Genomic DNA, 24,219 nt, shown 5'->3' on the forward strand with positions numbered 1-24,219 from the left:
TGCTTATCATTTAAGACTCAGCTATCTTCTTCACAAACCGTCTCTGATGCAGTGTCCCTCCTTTCCCTGCTCTTACCCCAGAGACCATATTTCCGTAACACTAACCACATGTATTGAACTTTCTTATGTGCACCCCTTGTTAAACTGTGAGCTCCTTGAGAACAGGGCGTGTGTCGTATTCATCTTTCTATCCCCAATGCAACGTCTGGTATGGTGCCTGGCACACAGTAGGCACTTCATAAACATTTGTTATTCTGAACTTGCAAGACCCCAAAGGGGCCCCCATAAACCGTGTGTGTGTCTATGGAGCTCAGGAAGCTTAGATGGAATTTCAGTGTGTGCTTTTACTGTCCTGAATGATTGGATATGAGTTATTAAAGGTCATACAAGCAGCTGCACACAGGATAAAGCTGGAATTTTGATAAGTCATTTATAATCTTTCAGAATGGCCTGTGGGTGTCCAAGAATTTTGGGGGAAAATGGGAAGAAATCCACAAAGCAGTATGTTTGGCCAAATGGTGAGTAACAGAACATTCCATCTGTGCAGGGCCCTAAACCTTTCCTGATGGTGCTGCCAGAAGTCACAGGAATAAATATGGAGCACTTACTATGTGCCGAGTACTCTTCAGGGTGCCATAAGGGATACGAGAGAGGGGTATGCCACAGACCTTGACCTGGAGGAGCTTCTGATTCTTCTGGGAAAGAAGACTTAGTCTCACTAAGTGTTAGAATGTAAAGTATAAAACAAGGCACATTACTGAGTAGCTGCTGCCTGCAAACGGTTGATTTTATGTAAATGGTGACATCAGTTGCAAGAGCATAAAGTACAGCTTTGATTTGGGGACTTACATACTTCTCTGCACACAGAGGTCTCCTCTAGAGAACCATTTCAGTTATGTGGAATGTAGTGAGGTGTCAGGAAGAAAGCTCAAAGAGCTTCCTGACTGCCAGAGTCACACTGTCCGTGCACCAAAATCCATTCACTTCTCTCGGTGCCCCTCCCCAACCCCGGCTTACAGACGATGGAGCGGAGGAGGCTCCTACTTGGGGGTCATGTCACCTTTGTTCTCACCTGGATCGGCTGCTAGTCGAGGCTTAACCTCTCTGGGCTTTAGTTTGTTCCTTCTGTGAAAGGAGATTTGTTTGGGGAATTTGGGGGACGGTTGAGCAAGAAATATGAGCCTTCATACCTCCAAAACTCTGATTAGGCTCAGACCCTTGTTGAGAGCCTCTTTCTTCTTTCTCTTTGACTAATTTCAGCAAGTTTGTTGATCTGGTTTCCCAGTTGATAGCAGGTTGCTGCCAGAGGTGGGGCACGTGAGTGTGAACAGCAAGCACAGGCCAGCCTGAGAGTCCACTGCCTGGGAGCCACATGGAGGCAGGAGAACTCTCAGAGTAGGCAGAGACAGAGAACGCAGCGGGATGAAAGGATTTAGTGCTGTGTCAAGAGAGCACACAGGCCTCAGTAACTTCCAATAGGAACACTGTGTTACCGTTTCATACGGTTGATGTTGATGACGATGGTCCGTAATCCCAAGGAAGAGTTCACTATTTAATGTCCTCTGCTTAGGGAGATGGGGAAATGTGTGATATAGACATTGCCAAGTATGTCTACCAAAATTAACTAAACTATTAAAAATGGTGCTTAAGTAAAGTCCTTTTTAGAAAATGCTGGTTACATGAGGTTTTTACAGCACCACTATGGTACACATGCCACATCTGCTTTCATTTTATGTATTTTAATTAATTGTGTTTATATCTTATATGGTCTTATCAGGAAGGAATTTTTAAAGTAACTAAGTTAACAAATTATTTTGCTCCTGATAGCCCTAAAATATGTAAGGTGTGTTCAAATAAGACTATAATAATTTTGATCATTAAAACTCACCTTTACATCTGTATATCAGATCAGCACAGTGTACGCTTTAAATATCTTACAATTTTATTTGTCAATTATACCTCAGTAAAGCTAAAAGAAATAAATAGAAAACTCATCTTTAAAACTAAAAAGTTATTTTTAAATGGTATTTTATTTTGTATCCTATACAAGATGTTTTACTTTTGTAACTTGTTTCTCTGCATGGTGTCTAAATATAAGATCTGGGCTGCTGGTAACTATTTACTCACCTTTTAGATCTTTGGGTTCTAGGAATTTACAATCTAAAGTTCTGAAAGAACATGCTCAGACCCAGCACCCTTTTTTAATTGAGGTACAGTTGATTTACAATATTATATTAGTTTCAGGTGTATAACATAGTGATTCAAAATTTTTATAGATTATATTCCATTTATAGTTAAAAAACATTGGCTGTATTCTCTGTGCTGTACAGCATATCCTTGTAGCTTATTTATTTCATACGTAGTAGTTTGTGCCTCTTAATGTCCCGCCCCTATCTTGCCCCTCCCCTCCTCTCTCTCCCCGTTGGTAACCACTAGTTTGTCCTCTGTGTCTGAGACCCAGCACCTTTTGCTGGTGCTAATCTGTAAGTACTATCAAGGTCTGAATCTAGTTCCCTGGAAACTCCCTTTCCAAGTTGGAATTTAAATAATTCAACCTCTGACCTAGTTGTCTATTTGAGGTGAAAGAACTAAATTATTTAGTTCATACAAAGCACTGAACTAGGTTCTAAGGGGAAACAACAAAGCATAAAACTTAGTACCTGCCTTGAAGAACTCAGTGGTGTAGTAGGAGCGATAAGGCAAACACTATGCAATTAAAATAGCCAAACAGGAGACAAAGGAGTGCCAAGTGGCTGACACAGAGTAGCACGGGGCTCTCGCACAGGGTTTCTCAACCTCAGCACTAATGATGTTTGGACTGGACAGTTCTTTGTTGCGGGGGAAAAGCCTGAGCGTTGCAGGATGTTTATCAGCATCCCTGGCCTCTCCCCACTAAACAGTTGTAACAATCCCCCTCCCCCAGTTGTGACGACCAAGAATGTCCCTTGGGAGCAAAATCGCCCCTGGTTGAGAACCACTGCTCTAGAAGTTTGCACCAAAGAAGGCTTCCAGTTAGAGTGACAGGGAACGCTTCATGGAAGAGTTAGATTTTAACCTGGAGCCTGAAGATTGTGAGGGTAAGATTTGGTGACACGAGAGAAAAGTGTTTTAAGAAGGAAATAATATAAGCAAATGCAAGAGGCAGGTTTGGAGAGTGTAAGGAGACCAGTTTGACCGGCTGGAAGAGTTCACATAAAGAAGTAGTGGCGTGTGGAAAACGCCTGGGGCCAGACTGTGGGAACCTTGATGTGAGGCTGTGAAAGAATCAGTGTACAGCATCCAAGAAGGCTGTTTTGGCTAGTACCCATAGGTGACCCTTATTAGACCTGCTTGGAGCTAAGTGACTAAGGTTGATGCAGTCTGTTCGCAGTCTTGAACCGTGTCTTTTCTCTGTCTTTGCCTCATTGTAGGGGATCAGAAAACACCATCTTCTTTACCACCTATGTGAATGGCTCCTGCAGTAAGTATATTTTAGTCCCAGAAAAGAGTGTCCTGGTGTCCATTCATGGTAGAATATTCTGGGTTGTAAGAGGTAGAAGCATCAAAGATGTTTCCATTCTCTTGTTATTTTAATAGCTAAAGATAGCTAGCTGTTAGTGATTTTCAAAATCTTGAAAGTCCAAACAACCAAGTACTATACTCTGCCTCGATCAAATAAAAAATGCAGCCTATACACAGAGACAGTATACTTAATTTTAGCAGTGTATTTACATAAAGTAAATATGAGGCTACAAACAATAACAAATTGAAATGCATAGTGATTTCTGTCAAAGAACATGGATTGTGTTTGTGTTGGTGGAAGCCACTGGCTTTCCAATCAGCAGCACAGTTTCAAAGCTGAAAGCATAATCTTTCATTTATTCATTCAGCAGACTCATTTCATTTATCCATTCATTTGAGCACCTGCAGTAGTATGCTAAACACCATTCTCAGGACGGCGAGAACGAGACACCCAGGGCCTGCTCTTAGGGAGCCTCAATTCAAGTAGGGATGTTGGATGATCAACAGGAAAACCGAAACTCAAACAGGACAACTTAAAATACAATAAGATAATTGCAAACTGTGTCATGAAGAAAGTAAAGCAGGATGCTGTGGTATTTTTATGCAACACTGTATTGGAATTAAGTAAACTCTGTCTTTCTGTCCAATATAAAACCTCACATGTATAAAGATAAAACCCAACTGTGAATTTCCTATGTTTAATTCTATATCCTTTTATATTGTTACCTGATTAACATGCATAGGATTAAAAATTCTTTTGCTATAAAACTAAGAACAATTCTAAAACAATTGTTTTGAACTAGAGGCTCACCAGTAAGTGAAATTTTAATTAATATTTTGTCTTGTTTAAGAAGCTGACCTTGGGGCACTGGAATTACGGAGAACTTCAGACTTGGGAAAAAGCTTCAAAACCATCGGTGTGAAAATCTACTCATTTGGTCTTGGGGGACGTTTCCTTTTTGCCTCTGTGCTGGCTGATGAGGTGGGTGTTTGCCTCTTCTCTATGGGTTCTGATGTTTCTGTAAATGTGCCTCAAATAGATAGCTTTTACTACATGTACTGATGGGGTTTCTTGCCTCTTGAAATATTTAATAAATTATGCCTCAAATAGGTAGCTTTTACTGCATGTACTGATGGAGTTAGTTGCCCTTTGCATATTTAATATCACTGTAAGATTTGGGGGTGATTCTTTTTATAGAGGCTAGTTGACTCTTCTGGGCTCCTCTGTACTTTGACCTTTGTCACCAACTGAATTCTGGTATCTGTTTTGGGATATGTAGATCCAGTGTTTGGGCTTCACTCAGACATAGATTCTGAAAAAAGCAATCTACTTGCTTATTATTCAATAAAGATAATGGAAATATGTAACATTAATTGAGTACCTGCTATATACTAGGTATATAGGTTCTGGGAATGTAGCAGTGAACAAAACAGATACATGTCTTGCTCTCAGAGTTTCTATTCAAGTAGGGAGATAGATACTAAACTGATAAATATGATATAATATCAGGTAATGATTAAAGCTGTGAAGAAACCTAAAGCAGAGTGAATACATAGAAAGAGGCGGGAATTGGAGCAGCGCTATTTTATTTATTTATTTATTTATTTATTTAGCTGCGTGGGATCTACACTGTGGTGCACAGGCTTCTCTGTAGTTGTGGCGCGCGGGCTCTAGTGCGTGTGGGCTCTGTAGTTTGCAGCACACGGGCTCAGTAGTTGCGGCGCACAGGCTTAGTTGACCCGCGGCCTGTGGAACCTTCGCTTCCCGACCAGGGATTGAACCCGCATCCCCTGCATTGGAAGGCGGATTCTTAACCACTGGACCACCAGGGAAGTCCCAGAGCAGCACCGTTTTAGATAGGGTGGTTTGGATGGGCTCTCTGAGACCTGACTGAAGTGAGAGCACAGCCGCGTGGACATCTAGGCTGAGGAAGCAGTGAGTGCAAAGACCCTCAGGCTGGAGCATGCTTGGAATACTGAAGAAAAGTGAGAAGAGCAGCATGGCTGGAGCATAGGGAAGGGTGGTCCAAAGATGGGCAGCCAGTGGCCAGATTGCACAGGGCCTTTATAGGTTGTGATTAAGCCTTGGCTTCCATTCTTCACGTGTTGGGAAGCTGTGAAAAGGTTTCATGCAGGGGAATGGCGTAACTGGCCTTCTCTTCTAACAGAATAGGTGTGCGTAGGGTAGCCTCATGGGGCAGGAGTGGAAGCAACAGGAGCGGTAGTGAGAGAGATGGTACGTTGGACCAGGCTGTTAACAGTGGATGAGGGGAGACATGGTAAGATTGTGGATATATTTTTAAATGTATCACCAATAGTGTTTGCTGATGGATTAGAGGCGGATTGTGAGAGAATAAGATGAACCAAGGATAACTTTAGAGTCTTTGGCTTGAGCAACTGGGTGAATGGTGGTGCCATTTACTGAGACGGCAAAGACTGCAGGAGAAGCAAGCTTGTGGGAAGAAAATCAAGAATTCAGCTTTGGATGCGAGATGCCTATTAGATATCTAGGTGGAAATGTCAAGTAAACACTTGGGTATATGAATCTCCCAAAATTATATGGTATAATCATATGGTATAATCTCATCTGGCCATGTGACTAGATGGTATCTTGTGGAGGAATGAGTCAGTTGAGAAGAGGTGGGAGGGCTGAGCACCTGGTGCCCTGAATCACCCCAGCAGGGAAAGGTTGGAAAGAGACTGTTCAAGTCAGCAAAGGGGACTTAGAGGGAGGAACCAGTGAGGTGGGGGGAATAGGACAGGTGATGTCATGAAAGCCAAGTGAAAGAAATGTTTCAAGGAGGAAGAAGTGGTCAGCTGTGTTAAACTCAGCTGAAATGTGTAGTTAGATGAGTTCTGAGAATTATCCACGGGAGTTGGAAAAGTATAGGTTGTTGGTGACCTCGATGAAAGCAGTTTCCTTGGAGTACTGAAGTTAAAAGGCTGATTGGAGTGGGTTCAGAGAGAATTGGAGATGGGGAAGTAGACATAGTAACTACAGATCACGCCCTGGAGCAGTTTTATAACAATCCTCCCAACAACCCTGTAAGTTCATACTGTTATCTCGGTTTTTATTTGAGGAAATTGAGTAACTTGTCTAGGGTCACCCAGAGGTGGAAACCAGACTGTCTAATTCCAGAGGTAGTCGCCTGTACTCTATACTGCTACAAAATTAAAATTCTGCTGTGTGCTTTTGAACTCTAGTTTCTACCTATAACAGTGACAGTAAGATTCACAGTAAACATCTAAGATGTAAGTTAGAAAAATAAGTTAAATGTACTTGTCACTGAAGAGTATTTAACATAAGGAGGCTCTGGGACTAATTCTTGTGCCCTGGCTAAACTGTGTCTAGAAGCTATTTTAAACTATTTATCAGACAGTACGTGTTAATTGCCTCCTCAACAGACTCCTTTTAACAGCTAAATACTCCCTGATCAGCTTCATTATATTAATTTCTGACTCTCCTTGGCCTCTTCCCAGCCTGGCATGTTCCCTCCATCATGGCTGTTCTGAGAGCCTTCCTTAAAGAGGAGACATGCCATGTATACCTGATTCACTTTGTTATACAGCAGAAACGAACACACCATTATAAAGCAATTATACTCCAATAAAGATGTTAAAAAAAAAAAAAAAGAGGAGACATGTCACATTTTGACTTCCCTCATGATTTCCCAAGCCTGCGTTTCATCTCCGTTTTCTAGACCCTTAATTATCTAATTCTTTGGATTATGCCAGGACTGTCTCAAAGGGACCAAACTTCTATGCAGCAGTCATCATTTTAAGAATTATCTGAGGGCTTCCCTGGTGGTGCAGTGGTTAAGAATCCGCCTGCCAATGCAGGGGACACGGGTTCGAGCCCTGGTCCAGGAAGATCCCACATGCCGCAGAGCAACTAAGACCGTGCGCCACAACTACTGAGCCTGCGCTCTAGAGCCTGCGAGCCACAACTACTGAGCCTGCATGGCACAACTACTGAAGTCCATGCGCCTAGAGCCCGTGCTCCACAACAAGAGAAGCCACTGCAATGAGAAGCCTGCGCACCACAACGAAGAGTAGCCCCCGCTCGCTGCAACTAAAGAAGCCCACGCGCAGCGACGAGGACCCAATGCAGCCAAAAATAAATAAATAAATTAATTAATTAATCAATTAAAAAATAAAAAGAATTATCTGAGCAAGCATATGCGAATGGCTGTAGAGCCAAACTAATGATGGTCCCGACAAACCCTAATCTCTATTGAAGGAAATTGGCATGTCAGAAGTTGGGAGGTTAATATCTTAGGGGGCCACACCAGAATGAAGAAGCCGAAGAGGAAACCAGGATAACCTTACTTAAAATAGGATGGATTGTTCCAGTGCCTGGATCTTTGCAAGAGGTTAGACATAGCTTTGGTAATTGATACTAGGACCTTTCATTTTTAAGTTGTACCCAGTGAGGAAATGGATAATGACACATACAATTATTAACAATAATGTACCTGTTCGTGTCACTGCACATGGCGTCTTGGTAGAAATTTAAAAGATAAATATTGGCATTTGTTCCAGGATACAACAAGAAGGATTCATGTGTCAACAGACCGAGGGGACACATGGAGCATGGCCCAGCTCCCCTCTGTGGGGCAGGAACAATTCTATTCTATTCTAGCAGCTAATGATGACATGGTGTTCATGCATGTAGACGAACCTGGAGGTAAGAGCTGTGCAGCGGCTCACCCTTGAAGCACAGAGATTTAAGCTCCAAACCCTACTTTAGTAGCTTTCCTTCTTACGTGTCAATTTTTCCTTTTACCCCTAGGAATTTATTAGTGGCCTACTGAATACTCTGTCTTAGAGATGATATGTAGCCTCTGTTAAAAAGGCCACTTGCTTTGACCCTCTAAGGCGGTTTGTATAGTAGTATGTCCAGGTGTTCTAGAGCAGTGCTGCTCAAAGAATGGTCGGAGGGACTGGTACTGATTTGCAAATGCTTTATTACCAAATATGTACGGAAAGCAAGAGCGAGCATTTAGAAACTCTTACAGCCCTTTGACAAAGAAATTTTGTATCTGTTAACTCTAATAATAAAAAAAAATTTTGATGATTATATTTTTTCTTTCTTTTGTATTTCATTTTTCTAGTGATAAATTTTTGTTATATTTACAAAAGCATCAGTTTGTGACATAATTGAAATTTTAAAATTGATCCTTCACCATAGTTTGAGAAGCATTATTTTAGAGTGTAAAGATTTAAAGATGTGTAAGATATGAAGCTAAATACAGTGCCTCTGCCACCAGAGTATAACTGAGAAGAGCTTTTCTGTAACATCTGATTAATTTATTCAACAAATTCAGCATCTGCTATATTTCAGGCACTAAACTGGGTACTAGAATTAAAGATGGCCACGAAGATCTTGAGTATCAAACCTTGATTGACTTTCAGGTCTGCGTGTACATCATGAAGAGAGACAGTTGGCTGATGTGTGCAGTCAGTCAGTCATGTGTCATGTGTATGACTAGACTATTGTTTTCTCTCTGTTCCCTCCCAAGACTTAGTGTTTTTGTTTGTTTGCCTGTTCCAGATACCGGATTTGGCACTATATTTACCTCGGATGATCGAGGCATTGTCTATTCCAAGTCCTTGGACCGACATCTCTACACAACCACAGGTGGCGAGACAGACTTTACCAACGTGACCTCCCTCCGTGGGGTCTACATGACAAGTGTGCTCTCAGAAGGTGGGTCTCGGCACAGCTCTCCTTCAGCTGAACATGTTGGGAGTGGAGGCTTTTGGGGAAACTGATGATCCTATCCTCCCCAGTAATGTTGCTTGCCTCGTCAACAAGGCTATCCATGTAAATTCTGGCTCTCTATTTTAAATAAGTTATGGTAAATAGAACTAAGAAAGAACAAAACAGCAGCAGGCAGAAAGAAAGATTTGGGGGCGGGGGTTCTACGTTGTTTAGTTTATAAAATAAGTCTTCTGTGTTGGGAGGTTCAGGCCTACAGGAAGGAGTTTAGACCACTTACTGCTTTTCGCCTTGTGGAGGGCGGAGTGATAGCCAGCCGAGATTCCTCTTGCGTTCTCTTCAGTGGTTCTCAGACCTTACCTTTACTGTGGCCCAGTTGTACAAGTAAACACATTACTCTAAAGTACAAAGATTTGTTTAGGTTTTGTTTATTTATGTATTCACTTTTTGAAAGGAGGTGGGGGATGTTTGTTTTCACTTTGTAAAGACCTTGCAAAGTCCAAGTGATATTGACACCCTAGTTCCTCCCTGACCTCACTTCCAGCTCCTCTCTGCTTTGCTCACTCTCCTGTAGTCACTCCAGCCCTCTGCCAGTCCTTAAACACACCAGAATCGCACACTCATGGCTGAGAGATTTGCACTGACTGTTCTCTCTCTTTCCTCAGATATCTGGAAGGCTGACGCTTTCCTCCTCCCAGCCTTTGGTTGTGTTACTTTCTGACGAGACCTGCCCTGACTATCCTATTTTAAGTGTCAGTCTGCCTGCCCCTACACACGGACACTCTGAGTCCCCCTCTAGCTGTGCAAGTCTTTTCCATAGCACTTATTTTCTAACATACTAATTTACCTGTGTACAATGTCTAGTGTTTGTCTGCCTCACCCTACTAGAATATATATTTCATAAAGTTTTTTTTCCTGATTTGTTCACTGATATATTCCCAAAGCCTTACAGCAGTTTTCACATAGTGGACAGGCAATAAAACATCTATTGAATAAATGAAATTTACCTTATTTACTTCTTTTTTGATTTTCCTTGAGAAACTCAAAGCATAATATCTTTGAATTTAAACCTGCAACAATTTATATCATTAAGAATAGAGAATGGGGAAGACACATGAAGAAAAAAAAGGAAAAGGTAAAAGAGGGATAGGATATGGAGGGGCAGAGAGACAAAAATTAGGAATTATTAACTGAGACTTACGCAGATACATTCAAATCTTGAGATTCACTAAAACAAGCCCCGTATCATGGCCTTGTCTGAGTCATGATTAGAATGCCTTCCCACTGTAGATTTTACTTCCAAGGCAAGCAAACAAGGAAGAAGAATAGACGTCAGCCTGTTAGTGCTGGTAAGGAGATAAAGGTATCTTTTTACAAGAGTATCAGTGTAGATGATTTCTGGAGTCAGTTGGATCCTGTTCAGGTGGGAAGCCTCCTTCAAATATCATACTCACCAGCACTGAGCCATTTCACTGGATGTAACAAGCTTGTGGGACTCCAGGGTTCTAACGGTGTTATATAGTCTCTGTTAGGAGAGAGTTATGCAATGATAAACTGAATTTAATAGGGTGCTTCCAGTGTATCAGGCTTAATATCATCCTTTTCCTATTCAGATAATTCTATCCAGACGATGATCACTTTTGACCAAGGAGGAAGGTGGAAGCACCTGAGGAAGCCTGAGAACAGTGAATGCGATGCTACTGCAAAAAATAAGAACGAGGTTTGTTTTACTCCAACTGTCATGTGTATTTGGAGCAAAGCAGCCATTCTGTTCTGCTCTTATTAGTGCCAGGCTTTTGAATAATGAAGTTTTGTACTTGATGAGGGTCTACAGATAAAGGTGGAAAATTTGGAAATGAGGGGTTGAAATTAACTAGGATGTAGGAAATAGGAACGGCGAAGAAAGACCAAAATATTATGGCTTATTTGTCTTTAAAGAAAAACAAAATTGAAGACTAACAATTTGTGTTGTACTAAACTGCTGAATGAAAACAGAGTGGACAGATGGGCCGGTGATAAGTTAGGAGTCATGATGGCAGCTATGAAACTTCAGGAATTCTACAGAAAGCCATAGACCAGCCATTCGTGAGCAGTGCAAAGCCGTACTGGCCAGAAGCAAATGAAGAGAACTTGGCCTCTCTTCCCCTCTGCCAAGGCTCCACGTGGCCGGTGGGTATGGGTGGTGACCCGGTGTGGCATGTGGAAGCAGGAGGTGAGCCCTCTGAGGAGAGACCAACAACTAGAAATACAAACGCATTGCTCCAGGAGATCCCAGGTTTCATGATTGACAGGTCTTGACAGCCAAGAAAAAACAAACAAACAAAAAAAAACGAGCTTTGTGTCTGACTTTTACAGAATTTGAGAGGAGCTTAGTGGAACCCTGGGAGTTTTCTTCAAAAGTGACAATGTTGGTAATTCCAAGCTCTCCTCAGAGTACCTGTGGCTGATATGCACTCTGCTGTCCCGGCTGGGCTTTCTGTTTTGTTTTAAGAGCCTCAGACAGTGTGAGATAAATGTACCTACACCACCCCCATCACACCCTCTCTCTTCTCTGTATTCATGAGTGCTGTGGAGTGTCTCTCCCCCTCCTGCTCCCCTTTTTCCATCCCTCCATGCTGGCCTTGCCCTGCACCTGCCCTTCTCACCTTAAGCCTGGGCAGGTAAAGTGGCCTCTTTACTTACCTTGACACCCTCACGCTGCTGTGTCTCTCCCTCCCCAGCATTCTTTGTGGTTCCCCTTTGCCTGTGATCTGGCGAATGAAGGTCCCCTCCTTCCCTGTCAGGCTATCTTCTGCCTTTTCATCGTCATTGCCCGTTTTATCACTGGCACACCCCTTGTAACTTCTGCTGCTCCCAGAACACCCTGCATGTAGCTGCCTCCTGCCCACATTATTCCTGGGGAAGTTGTACCTGTCTCCCCTACCCCCAGTTCATTAGAGTTAGTGGAAATCCTAACCATCCTTAGTGCCCATCTTCAGTTAGAGCTAATCATTGCTGTTCGTTTCATTAGCAGTTTGCTTGAAGCTTTTTTTTATTGCAGTAAAATATACATGGCATAATATTAACATTTTAACCAATTTGAACCTCTTGTAAAGCACTAATTTTCATCCTGCTTTATACCTCAACTAGTTTCTGAGAAATATTTCTTAAAGACAGGACTGGGTCTTATTCAAATCACCGCCACATCTTGTACAGCATCTGAAGTATGTCAGGCGTTCATCAAGTTTATTTGTGTGGAATCATACTTTAAATATTGATCAGAGGCTTTGGTGTAGTGCAGGAATAAAGTAAACTAAGACAGATACACATGCGAAAATAATTGCATAGTTTTTTCCCAAATATACTAATGCATTTCAGAATCAAGAATATCCCACTGAGCCTATAACTCAATAACAAAAAAACGAATAACCCACATTAAAAATGGGCAAAGGACTTGAATAAACATTTCTCTAAAGAAAATATACAAATGGCCAGTAAGCACATGAAAAGATGCTCAATATCACCAATTATTAGGGAAATTATTAGGGAAATGCAAATCAAAATTTTTGATTTGCGAGAGATCACCTCAGATCCATTAGGATGGCTACTATCCAAAAAATAAAAAATAACAAGTGTTGACATGGATGTGGAGAAATTGGAACCCTGTGCACTGCTGGTGGGAATGAAAATTGTGTAGCTGCTATGGAAAACAATATGAGGGTTCCTCAAAAAGTTAAATGTAGAACTACCATATGATCCAGCAACTCCACTTCTGGGTATATATCCCAAAGAATTGAAAGCAGTGTCTCAAGAGATAATTTGAACATGCATGTTTATAAGCAGCATTATTCACAATAGCTGAAAGATGGAAGCAATCTAAGTGTCCATTGACAGATGAATGAATAAGCAAAATGTGGCGTATAAATACAATGGAATAATACTCAGTCTTATAAAGGCAGGGTATTCTGGCACATGCTGCAACATGGCTGGACTGTAAGGACATTATGCCAAGTGAACTAAGCCAGTCACAGAAGGACAAATACCGTATGGTTTCACTTATATGAAATACCTAGACTAGTCACATTTATAGAGACAGAAAGTAGAATAGTAGTTGCCAGCGTCGGGGGAAGGGGGAATGGGGAGTTACTGTTTAACAGGCACAGAGTTTCAGTTTTGCAGGACACAGAAGTTCCAGAGATGGATGGTGGTGATGGCTGCACAACAGTGTGAATGTACTTAACACTACTGAACTGCACACTTAAAAATGGTTAAGATGATAAATTTTATGGTATGTGATTTTTACCACAATTTTTTTAAGAAGAGTATCCCACGGAAGTCTGGGTTAATACATTCAAAGCCTTATTAGAAGACTCTGTGAGATGAGTAAAAAAATTGCACCTTTGGTTTTAATCTAAGCTTTGCTTTCTTTCCACAGTGCAGCCTTCATATTCACGCTTCCTACAGCATCTCCCAGAAACTAAACGTTCCAATGGCCCCTCTCTCAGAGCCTAATGCTGTTGGCATAGTCATCGCCCACGGTAAGCAGCCCACCCTCACTTCCGCAGGAAGAGGTGGTTGAGCACACTGAAACTCAGTCACAGTGTCGAACCCTGTGAGAAAACCACCATACGTGCCTTTTACCATCCTTTGCAGAATTTCTTGCAAGATAATGATACTGTGGGTTTTTCATAGACTCTCATCAGAGAGCAACATGACTTCTCCCTTTACCAAATTGTCAGTGACCTTTTTTTCAATTACAAGAGGCATGATGGGAAATAATCAGAATAAACTCATTCAGAATTATTCTCTTGACAGTAAATCCTCTCTGTTTCGTTGCTGATGTATGCTGATGAGATGGTGGATTGTGTTGTAGGTAGCGTGGGGGATGCCATCTCAGTGATGATCCCAGATGTGTACATCTCAGATGATGGGGGTTACTCCTGGCTGAAGATGCTGGAAGGGCCTCACTATTACACCATCCTGGATTCCGGAGGCATCATTGTAGCCATCGAGCACAGCAGCCGTCCTATCAATGTGATTAAGTATGCATGAGCTCAGCTCCACCCACACTATCTGCATAGAGAGCAACTGGGGGATGTTTGTCAGTTTGTTGGGGGGAAGTTACAGTCCCTGATTCAGATTTGTGCATTCTACAGAGCTGTAGGGAAGGTGCTTGAAAGGATTGCATTTAGAGCAACTCAAATTAAATGGCTTTGTTTTTTCCTCTGACTCCCTCTAGCTAACGCTTTTCGTCACTTTTAAAAAATACTCTTCTCCCTCCCAACAAGAATATTATGGGAGCATTTAAGCACTCTGGAGGGGAAATGACTCCTTAAGTACAAGTTCTTATTATATAATTTCTGTTTGTTGACTTAGAAGCCCACTCTTACGTGGGTCACTATCCTTTCTTTCCTTTGGAAGAATTTTTATAAAGGCATTTTCTTCCATAATATTTGAGTGAATCCCTTTTCCCCATTAACTATAGGCATTAAAAATTAATATAACAGTCAGTAAGCCATCACCTAAATATGAGAGTTTTTCTCTGATTTGGGATGAAACAGCCGGTGGTTTCCTGATATTCCCATAAATGTTGGTCCTCTCTCATGATCTTTCTCTAATTGTGGTTTCAGGTTCTCCACAGACGAGGGTCAGTGCTGGCAAACCTACATGTTTACCAGGGAGCCTATCTACTTTACTGGCCTGGCTTCAGAACCCGGAGCTAAGTCCATGAACATCAGCATCTGGGGTTTCACAGAATCTTTCCTGGCTCGCCAGTGGGTCTCCTACACCATCGATTTTAAAGATATCCTTGAAAGGAACTGTGAGTGTCTCCTTTGAACTTTTCTACCAGAAACTTTTAAGCCCATTTTCCTAAATAACCGATTCAGTTTAATTTCTTCTAGCTGGAATAAGAAAATCATGTGTGTGAAAGAGGACTGAAGGGTGTTCCATGTGGGTTAGCAGGCAAAGGGATGGTACCAGAAAAGCACTTCCCTCTTTGGATTAGCACTGTCCAAGAGAAATAAAATGAGAGCCACGTATATAATTTAAATTATTCTATCAGCTAGCTACATTATAAAAGTAAAAGAGGCAAAATTTATTTTAATAATATAGTTATTTCAGTATGTCCAAAATATTATCATTTTAACGTGTAGGCAATGTTTTTAAATTATTAATGAAATATTTTACATTCTTTAAGGTATTTTAAAATTTTTATTGGAGTATAGTTGATTTACAATGTTGTGTTAGTTTCTGCTGTACAGCAAAGTGAATCAGTTATACATATACATATGTCCACTCTTCTTTAGATTCTTTTCCCATATAGGTCAATACAGAGTATTGAGAAGAGTTCCCTGTGCTATACAGTAGGTCCTTATTAGTTATCTATTGTATATATAGTAGTGTGTATATGTCAATCCCAATCTCCCAGTTTATCCCTCTCCCCCCTTTCTGCCCTGGTAACCATAAGTTTGTTTTCTACATCTGTGACTCTATTTCTGTTTTGTAAATAAGTTCATTTGTACCTTTTTTTTAGATTCCACATATAAGCAATATCATATGGTATTTGTTTTTCTCTGTCTGACTTACTTCACTTAGTACGATAATCTCTAGGTCCATCCATGTTGCTGCAAATGGCATTATTTCATTCTTTTTATGGCTGAGTAATATTCCATTGTATATATGTACCACATCTTCTTTATCCATTCCTCTGTCGATGGACATTTAGGTTGCTTCCATGTCTTGGCTATTGTAAACAGTGCTGCAATGAACATTGGGGTGCATGTATCCGTTTGGGTTATGGTTTTCTCTGGATATATGCCCAGGAGTGGGATTGCTGGATCATATGGTAGTTCTATTTTTAGTTTTTTAAGGAACCTCCATACTGTTCTCCATAGTGGCTGTACCAATTTACATTCCCACCAACAGTGTAGGAGGGTTCCCTTTTCTCCACGCCCTCTCCAGCATTTATTATTTGTAGACTTTTTGGTGATGGCCAGTCTGACCGGTGTGAGGCGATACCTCATTGTAGTTTTGATTTGTATTTCTCTGATAATTTGTGATGTTGAGCATCTTTTCATGTGATTTTTGGCCATCTGTTACATTCTTTTTCTTCTAACTAGGGCCTCAAAATCCAGTGCATATTTTACACTCACCCTTATGGTGAATCTCAATTCAGACCAGCCGCATGTGGACATCTAGGAGAGTATAGTTTTGCACTTTAGATCTCTGTAGCATTTTCTGAGAGTTTTTTCTGCTTGTAAGGATAATGCATGTTTATGTTTGTCTAAAACTATTTCATAACACTTCAGGGTTTTTCACACTTGATTACAGCAAAACTGTAGAAGAAACTCTAGAGGAAAGTGTGTTACAAAGAGCATCTAACTGATTGTGTCACTTATCAAAATGTTGAAGTGAGGAAGTTTTCGTGCAAAGAGTTTGGCTTGACCATTTCGGAATGCTGTGACTTCAAACTGGAAGGCAGGCCCAGAAAATGGCTTCAGAGAAGTTAAAATATTCATTGCAAGGTGTTCCTAAGAAATCACAAGCAAACCCAGGCCCCCAGTACCAAAGATGCTGACATTGTCCTGAAAACATGGAGGATAAAAGAAAAAACTGGAGAAAAAGTGACCACCCGTGACCCGTAGTTGCTTTCTGGCATAATACGATAGAAGACTTAAGTTTCGAGAAGCTCTGGTTAAATTTGGTCCTGACTGTTATTAGGCTGTGTTAGGGGCCCGTTTCCTCAGCATGTTAATTTAGTGAGTCCTGCAGGAAGCAGAAGCACTCAGTTTGGACCTTACTTTTCTACAAGATGTTTCAATGATTTAAAATCGGAGAGTCATTATAATCTAAATTCACTAAATAGGCTGTAAAGGAGCTGGCTTATAAGTTTTCCCCTCAGCAGGCAGCTCTACAGTTATCCCTGAAGTTTAACATCATTAAAAGATTTGTTAAGCCCCTGCTCTTTAACAGGCCCTGTGCTGGTCTTCACATCCCAAAAGATAAAAACCTAATCCACAGTCTTTAGGCCACAGCCTTTGAGTCATTTTTCCAGGAGTGGATGATATGACAAACTAAGCCAAGTTGACTGTCATAACAGTCTTCATTTGAAAGCCAGTCAACAAGAGTTAAAAGTCTAGAAAGTATGTTTCCCCTTCCGTTTGAAGCAAACTAACCCATAGTGAAATTAAACCCATGCTTTTGGCTAATTGGTGTCTTGTCCTAAAGGCAAGCATCTGGTTGCTTACCTCTGACAGCTCCTGCTGACCAAGGGCACAGGTGTGCAAGACTTAAAGACAGCAGCTTCTCAGTCTGGAAGGAACCTTAGAGGTTCTCCATCCAGCTCCCCACGTCAAAAGTAAGGTTTTTCCTAGAACCCAAATGGGCCATGAGATGCAAAGACTCCTCCCTTGGCATGAAGAAAAGTCAGTTGCTGGTAGGCTCCCACTAATGTTAACTTTCATTTGCAATTCCAAAGTGAAGCAATAGGTTGAGTCAGACATCCCTACTTTTCTTCTCCTCGTTCTTCCTATTGCCTGGCAGCTGCCTCACATGGGTGGGTTCTGTCCCATGCAGTTTCCTGAACAGCCTGTCTTTCTTTTAGGTGAAGAGAAGGACTATACCATATGGCTGGCTCACTCCACAGACCCTGGAGATTATGGAGATGGCTGCATTTTAGGCTATAAAGAACAGTACCTACGGCTACGCAAGTCGTCCGTCTGTCAGAATGGTCGGGACTATGTTGTGACCAAGCAGCCGTCCGTCTGTCCCTGCTCCCTGGAGGACTTCCTCTGGTATCAGCATCCCTCAGATCCCTATCAGCCATTTCCCGTGCTGGAGGAGGCAAAAGACAGTTCAAAAATATTTAAATCCTTTTCTTTCCCTTCTTCCTCAAGAGTGGAGAACTGTTGCTTCTTATTAAGGAAATTGAGGCACAGAGAAAGGGAACCAGAGTTGTTAATAATTGGACAGATAACATCGTATCAGTTACTTACTGGCCAGAACCAGCAACAACCCCTGGACATCCTGATTTGGCAGTGGTGGGAAGGAGAGAGGTACATAAGGAGGGTGAGAATTAAAAAGGAGAGAGAGAGAAGATGATAGGACAGAAACACCAAGAAAAGTGGTACAGGAGCTAAGAGGAAACTGGACTTTAGCAAGCAACCTGACAGCCTGGGTGTAGCAGGTAGGGTACTAGGTTTGGGATCGTCTGCAGGACTGAAGGCGGAAAGAGTGTGGATCTGTCCTGAGAGAGGAGGTGGCATCAGTATGTATGGTCTGTACGTCCCATCAAGGCTTAGAGGCCATCAAGGTGGACTCCCTAGAGTTCAGGACCATCCAGGCTTAAGGATTAGTTACTTGGCTGGCACAGGGTTAGTTGATTATACAAGGGCGAGGGAGTCCCTAGGTAGCCTAAGCAAGGTAGCTTAGGGCAAATAAGAGGAACTGCTTCACGTCACAGGTACTAATCTTATGGAACTTGTTACCTGCAAAAGATACTGACAGGAGGTAGAAGTGGATTTGGAAAAGAAAGCAGGCAGATAGCAGTCCTGTCCTCTCACAATGTATTCTCCTGAACTGCAGGTGACAAGAGAATACAGGACTGAGCAAACTGCAGTCTGACGCCGTGTGTTTCCTCCTGCATGGCTCATATCTGTGGAACGGCCAGGGGTCCTCCTTTCTCTATTTCCGCAGGGGAAAATATCACTCAGACCACTTTGATGTTGTAATAGGGCTAGAGCTTATTGATACTGTCAAATTCTGAAGGGCTGTCTCCCATCCTTAACTGCACACAGGGTGGCTCTCGGTCACCTGAGCTTCTGCTATTTTCCAAACACGTTGTGCTTCTTCAGAGCTCCATGCCATTGTGCATGCTGCTGCTTCTTCCTGGAAGTCTTTCCCTGCTTGACCCCCAAGCCTGGTGAATTCCTACTTGGCCTTTAATACTTAGCTCAGATACCGCCTTCTTAAAGCCTTCCCCAGCTTTTCCTCATCTAGGCTCCTAATACAGCACTTACCATATTTTAATTATTGTGTATAGATTTGCTTCCACCATTAAACTCCAGACTCTTTGAGCGCATATTGTATTTGATAATCACATAGTCATAATGATAGCAGCTGACGTTTTTTAGCAGTACCTCTGTTTACACTTCCCCTCAGCAGCCCCGTGAGAGAGGTACTCTGGTTATTTCCATTTCACAAAGGGAGAAATGAAGGTACAGAGAGGTTATGACTAATTTGCCATCATGTGGCAGAGCTGTGATGTGAACCTGGCCGTTCAGCTCCAGAGCCTGCACACTGTTTCCCACGTGCTTGAGAAATGTGTGCTTTGTGAGTGGGAAGGGTATGGTCCCTGAAATTTTGAATTGAACACATAAAATTTTTGCCAGAAATTTCTCCTTGCTATTGGAGGCGTGGTGTCTTCTGTATCTTTTGTTCTCTCTACCCTCTCCCTTAAATATTTGTCAGAAAGCCTTGAAGTACAAGCAGCATCTATATATTACCAAACATTCATTGAATATTTTCTATGCACAGGGCAGTGCGAAGTGATAACAGGAAGTTTATTATAGACTCTCCTGGTAAGATGCACATAATTATATTTGAAACAGAAGGTGGGATACTTGGGGATTTAGAAGAGGGAGAGACTATTCCATCCAGAGCTGAAAGGAGGTAGGTGGGTCAAAGAAGGCTTTGTAGAGGAGGTGGCATTTGGCCTGAGCCCTGACGAGCCGTAGGATTTGACCATGCACATCTGGGAAGAGGCAGGTCGTTAAAGCCCGTGGACTGATGTGGGCTTAGACCCCCCAACAGCGTGATCAGGAAGGGTGTGCTGGAAGATGGGCCATGAGGGGAAGTCACAGTAGTCACGATAAAGAAGTGAGTGGGTCCAGATGGGGGTGCTCAGGCTGCTTCCAACTTAGATGGTGGGAAGGAAGGTAGTGTCCTGGACAAATGGAGGAAATGACCGGAGGGACTGGCACGAAGGAGGAAACGTGATGTATTTTGAATGTTGTGTTTATTTGAGGTTCTGTCAGCAGATTTAGGTGGCAGTGTCCAGCAGGTATTTGGAAATGCATAGGATTAGAGCTCGAGAGAGGTAAAACCTAGAAGTTTTAGTTGCAACAAATAGTTAAGCTCATGAAAGAGGAGCAAATACAGAGTAAGAGAATGAATTATAGGATCTTGGAAAACATCTGCACTTATGGGTTAGGAAGAGAGCAGAGCAAGCAGTGACCAAAGAAACAGACAAATGCAGCTCTCAGGGCCTCAGTGGCGGGGGCACAGCAGTGTGGCAGGTGCCCCAGAATAGGTGGTCAGAGTGAATGAGACAGAGAGAGCCCCCTAGGTTGGATGACTGGTGAGCCCTGGAGGGCCACAGACATTCATTTTCAAGGTTGCAGAGGGGGGTCGAAGCCCAAATGCATAGAATAAAAAGTAAATGAGTAAAACAGAACAAGGAAAAAATATTTTTTAAGAAATCTGGCCAGTAAAGGAGAGGATGGTGAAGGAAGAGGACAGGTTCAAGCTAAGGAGAAGCCTCCAGGTGAGTGGGACTAGCGGTCACTGCCACGCTGTCCATGAAGCGAGCCCCCGCCCAGGGGCGGTAGGAAGGATGGGGCCGAGGCCGCTCATGTCATTTCTTTGGGGAAAGCAGAGAAAGGAGAGCAGATGGGTGGCGCTGTGGAGAGATGGGATGGAATGGAGGGCAGAAACAGGCATTCACATTGACGGCCAGGACCATCTAAGAAACTAAGAGGGACACGGAGTGGGGAAGGCAGGAAAGGTTTAACATACCCGCCATGGGTACACATGGGTAAATGAGTTATTTGGAGAGAAATAAAAGAGTTGCTAAGTGTCCCTGAGTTTAGATCTGCTGCTGATGTACTATTTCTCTGTGTCTTAATCACGTGAGTCCCCACCCCCTGCAGGCTGCCCTCCTTCCCTTCCCGGAGCCTGAGCTGTCTGTGCGGGACTCCTAGCTACTGAGTCTGAAGTCCACCAGGCCCAATCCATAAGCTATTTTCCCTCAGTTCAGCCCTCCCCTTGTGCTTTTTTTTCCTAAACAGACCTCTTTATATGTCACAGGCTTCCTTAGCTTTTTTCTAGCAACCCAAGACTGGAATATTGACCATCCACTGCCCCACATAAAGCCTTCATTGCTAGTCGCTTCCTGTCTTTCAGCAACTTTGAAAGATACCTTATTTGCTGATTCTTACAGTGATTTTGGCTACTTCCGTCCAGAAAATGACTCCAAGTGTGTGGAACAGCCAGAACTGAAGGGCCACGACCTAGAGTTCTGTTTGTACGGGAGAGAAGAGCACCTGACGACAAATGGGTGAGACGGCTGCTTCTCCCGTATCGGGACCGAGTCTCCACTGTGCAGAGTGAAAGCTGCGTCTCTCCGCCTAGTTCTGAGCAGTATTTGAGAGCACTTTAGAAAAATACTGTCCACTAAAACTTTCTGTGATGGGGGAAATGTTCTGTAATCTGCTGTGTCTGATGCGGTCGCCACTAGCCCTGTGTAGCTGTTGACACCAGTGTGAGTGAGGAACTGAAGTAATTTTAATTAAGTGTAAATAGCCACCACAGTAGAGAGCGCTGCTCTAGAGGCGGCTCACTGCCTCCTTCCCTGATAAACACTCCTCTCCCCTGTGGTTTATGTACCGCGTGTTGACGTGCTTTCCCTGGTCACAGTTCTTTGACACAGTCTCTTAAGGCAGAAAGGTGGCATGTCCCTGCAGCAAGGCAAGGGATGTGTGGTCTGTCCAAGGACTGAAACTACACAGAATATCCCCAAAACGTCCCTGCAGATCTCCCCCAAGGCCTGAAAGATGGTGTAATGACCAGAAGTTGTTCTGCAACTTTTAAAATCTTGTTTTCAGGAAATAAGCAAGAATCCAGAAGTACATCCTTGTATTCTGTTAACAAATTTTCTCTGCCTCTCAGGTACCGGAAAATTCCAGGAGACAGATGCCAGGGCGGAGTGAATCCTGTTCGAGAAGTGAAAGACTTGAAAAAGAAGTGCACAAGCAACTTTCTGAGTCCCGAAAAGCAGGTATGTTAAAGTAGATCTGGTTTAGATACAAGTGGGGTTTCAAGTTCTGCCAGGAATAGTCAAAGTTACAGTGTCAAGAACTCTATTACTGAGTACAAGTGGCCAGACTACTTCTGTCAGGTTTCCCTTCGTACAGGAAACTGTCAGGATGAGGGATGGTCACATAACCCAACGATAAGCTCATCTACTGAAAACGTTTTTGTTGGGGAAAAAAAAATGGTATTCAGTAAAGTTTTTCCAAGTCTTAGATGCATACGGTTGAGGAAATTTCTGAGGCTCAGAGTCATTTGGGAAAAAGACTCAAGAAGTTCGGCTGTAAAGGGCTGGAGTTTTACACATGTGGAAGGGAAGGGCACTGGACCATAGGTAGGGTGGATCTCTGTGCCGAGTCATGTCAAGTGTGTTCAGAATGAGAAACTGAACTATGGTAATAAGGGGCTGGTTTTGATTTAGAAGCAAGTTTTAGGGCTGATTACAGTTCTGTAGCACTGAACTATCTGGCTAGGATATGGGGATATGGTAAAGAGGAAGCCTCTTGATAAAGAAGCACTGGTCCAGCAGTGAGACTTGGGGCGGTAAACTGTGGGCCCCAGGTTCCTAATCTGGAAATTGAGAGGTGGACAATCTGCAGTTCCCTCCTATCTAACCTTCTAAGGGATGAGGGCCTGACAAGGGGTGGGATTAAGAAGGCAGTGGGAGAAAAATGTGTGGGTGTGCGTACTTGTTGGGGGCAAGTTCCTCCTTCTCTGCATCCCCACCCTGCACTCCTGGTGGCTGTCCTCAGAGTGTTTGTGTGTGTGATTGCACAGGACTCCCGCCCACAGGGACACAACTTGTCCCAGAATCCAGCTCCGCCTCCTCTTGGATACATTGAAAACACACACTCCCTATCTCCCACCCAAAAGCAGGTAGGTCACACTCAAACAATGATACGGAAAGCTTATTTGTAAAAACATACCACAACTTAAGTAAAAAATAAATCTTGGTGTCATAGGATGGCTTGCCTAACGTAACATTGGCACAGCTCCTTCCCAGGTGGTGGCCCTGTTTTAGACTCATTCAGCCCACTTATTATCATAGTCTCCCTTCCCTGCTTCACCCTTAAAAGCTCCAAGACTTATAAACAGTGGTAGTGGGGAACAGTCACAATTACCATTTGATCTAGGTAGTTGCTACGGCTTCCAGTGTAACTTTGATGTGGAAGCCACTGAGTTTGCACCATTCTGACAGCTTTAAGGCAGTTGAAGTTCTGGTTACCCTCTGCCAGCTGTGATATTCTCCTGGTAGCACTGAGATGGTTCATCTTGGGGGCGGGGGTTGGGGTTGGGAAAGTATCATCATTAGGTGCCTAGAGACTGCAGATCATTCAACAGAGAAATAGGGTAATGAGCAGCCTCTTTGAATTCAGTCCTAGAATATGCACACCCGAAATTGTTTGTGTTTGTGTTTTAATTTATCAAGAATTCCAAGTCAAATTCTGTTCCGATTATCCTGGCTACTGTGGGATTGATGCTGGTCACAGCCGTAGCAGGAGTGCTCATTGTGAAGAAATACGTCTGTGGGGGAAGGTAAGGAACGGAAATCAATCAAACCAGAAAGTCCTCCGAGGACAGACGGTTGAGTCTGCCCCTGGCAAAAACTAACTAGTTGAAGTGATGTTCCTGAAACATCAGGCCCAAATCTTTCCTTACATTTTCCATATGCCAGCTACGGGCTGTGCTTCCTATATGTGTGACTCATTCTGCAAGTGTGTAAAACTTGGAAAATCCACCGTCCTATAAGAAATGCACCCCTCCTCACCATGTGAGGGTTGACGGTGGTTTCCACCCACAGGTTCCTGGTGCATCGATACTCTGTGCTCCAGCAACATGCGGAGGCCAATGGTGTGGATGGTGTGGATGCTTTGGACACCACCTCCCACACTCATAAAAGTGGTTATCATGATGACTCAGATGAGGTG

General features: G+C 42.8%; 1 protein-coding gene across 4 annotated transcripts in view; it reads left to right on the top strand.

Annotated features, from left to right (window-relative positions):
* The window catches only part of SORT1 (sortilin 1), a 73,370-nt gene that overhangs the window by 44,359 nt on the left and 4,792 nt on the right, over positions 1 to 24,219 (top strand). Inside the window, exons 6-20 of one of the 4 annotated variants that reach the window (XM_082450595.1) lie at positions 445 to 518; positions 3,411 to 3,460; positions 4,353 to 4,483; positions 8,044 to 8,188; positions 9,056 to 9,211; positions 10,837 to 10,943; positions 13,638 to 13,740; positions 14,076 to 14,244; positions 14,833 to 15,023; positions 17,808 to 17,997; positions 21,423 to 21,539; positions 22,151 to 22,259; positions 23,069 to 23,167; positions 23,721 to 23,827; positions 24,093 to 24,216. In XM_082450595.1, the coding sequence (XP_082306721.1) occupies positions 445 to 518; positions 3,411 to 3,460; positions 4,353 to 4,483; positions 8,044 to 8,188; positions 9,056 to 9,211; positions 10,837 to 10,943; positions 13,638 to 13,740; positions 14,076 to 14,244; positions 14,833 to 15,023; positions 17,808 to 17,997; positions 21,423 to 21,539; positions 22,151 to 22,259; positions 23,069 to 23,167; positions 23,721 to 23,827; positions 24,093 to 24,216 (1,872 nt within the window). The remainder of the gene's footprint in view (positions 1 to 444; positions 519 to 3,410; positions 3,461 to 4,352; positions 4,484 to 8,043; positions 8,189 to 9,055; positions 9,212 to 10,836; positions 10,944 to 13,637; positions 13,741 to 14,075; positions 14,245 to 14,832; positions 15,024 to 17,807; positions 17,998 to 21,422; positions 21,540 to 22,150; positions 22,260 to 23,068; positions 23,168 to 23,720; positions 23,828 to 24,092; positions 24,217 to 24,219) is intronic. The other 3 variants (XM_082450592.1, XM_082450593.1, XM_082450594.1) reach the window with 3 other exon arrangements.

The sequence above is a fragment of the Balaenoptera physalus genome, assembly GCF_965194825.1.
Source record: "Balaenoptera physalus genome assembly, chromosome: 1".
Lineage (NCBI taxonomy): Eukaryota > Metazoa > Chordata > Mammalia > Artiodactyla > Balaenopteridae > Balaenoptera > Balaenoptera physalus.